The sequence below is a fragment of the Austrofundulus limnaeus genome, unplaced genomic scaffold (assembly GCF_001266775.1).
Source record: "Austrofundulus limnaeus strain Quisiro unplaced genomic scaffold, Austrofundulus_limnaeus-1.0 Scaffold755, whole genome shotgun sequence".
In the NCBI taxonomy this organism is placed as follows: Eukaryota; Metazoa; Chordata; class Actinopteri; order Cyprinodontiformes; family Rivulidae; genus Austrofundulus; species Austrofundulus limnaeus.
The window spans coordinates 102,415-103,811 of NW_013953157.1; the positions used below are offsets into that span (position 1 = coordinate 102,415).

Consider the following 1,397-nt stretch of genomic DNA (forward strand, 5'->3'; position numbering starts at 1 on the left):
ACACACACACACACACACACACACACACACACACACACACACACACACACACACACACACACACACACACACACACACACACACACACACACTACCCTACACTTATGGTCAGAAATACTATTGCTCACCTTTAGCTTTTGGTGGTAGGCAATAATAAAAAAAGACTAATAACAAAACACAAATGGAAATTATTTTTTCTTTCTGTTTAATTGGCATAGTTCACTTTACTCGTATTGCCTTATTGTTTTTCCACTTTGTGGTGACTGTCTGTGAAAGGCATCATATGGATAAGTTTGACTTATTTTACTGCTTTGGATAATAAAACACTATCAGAGGGTTGAGATTCACAGCTCCAGACTTTCTGTGAAACACGCAGGAAGTGATTCTGGTTGGAGTGACAGACTAGACACTTTTAATGATTAAGCCCTGTGGTTGAGTCAGCTCAGAGGCTGGAAACCCTCCCCGACCTGCATCTTTTGTTTGTGCCACAGTCAATTTCCTGTTAAGGTGGACTGTTTTTCTGTTTGGAAAAAGGCGGGGATCGTACCCATGCTCCTTACCCCCCACAAAGAAGATTAACCTCTGAAAACAGAAACCTTTTCCAAAGGTTTTGTGCTGTTTGTCTCGTTTTGTCTGTCTGCATGGCCTCGATGTTGACGCCGATGTCTCTGACATTGTTTTTGAAGGGAAAAGGAAAGGAAAGAGAAGCCATGCAGCTAAATGGACATCGGTTTGCATCAGGATCCTGTTTAGGCTCCACGCTGTGTGTGGTGTGTGACAAACCAGCTTCTGGAAAGGACCTTCTGCACTGCTCCGGTCTGTGAAAGTTCACTTCACACAAACAGTTTGTCTAACAGATTCTTTAAAGATGTCTTTGTTTTTCAGGCTGCACTACAATTGTCCATAAGTGCTGTAAGGAATCCGTCCCTCCGTGCTTGAAGGTGAGTGTTTTCCTGAAATAAACGATTCTCCTCATCGCAGCTGGAGCCCGTGTGTCTGTCAGTTGTTTATGAGCTTTAACCTGAATCTCCTTTGGATTACTTAGAAACTTCAGGATAAATATGCCGTGACCATGGTGAAAAACAAGACCGCATCCCTCCCACAGAGTGAGTTTCAGGTCAACTATCACTAGATTTTTACCACTTTACACCAGAGGCGTTTTCAAAGGCGTTTTCAAATGAGGAGCCAGATGGGAGCCTTTAAAACCAAAGAACATAACAGAATTCCAGGTATTATTTATGCAGTCTTACATATAAACTGCACTATAAAAAATACTGCAGTATGAAATTTAAGGACTCACCTACTGGTGAACATCACCTGATGTTTATTTTTATTCTCCGTACATATTACAGATGAACTTATTGAAGTCTGCCCTCATCTCTCATTAAATATATATA

General features: G+C 41.3%; 1 protein-coding gene across 1 annotated transcript in view; it reads left to right on the plus strand.

The window, feature by feature from the left end:
* The window catches only part of arhgef28a (Rho guanine nucleotide exchange factor (GEF) 28a), a gene marked incomplete at its 5' end in the record, with an annotated part of 138,846 nt that overhangs the window by 92,208 nt on the left and 45,241 nt on the right, over positions 1-1,397 (plus strand). The window contains 3 exon segments of the mRNA XM_014028387.1: positions 687-816; positions 886-941; positions 1,046-1,106. Coding sequence (XP_013883841.1) covers positions 687-816; positions 886-941; positions 1,046-1,106 — 247 coding nt within the window.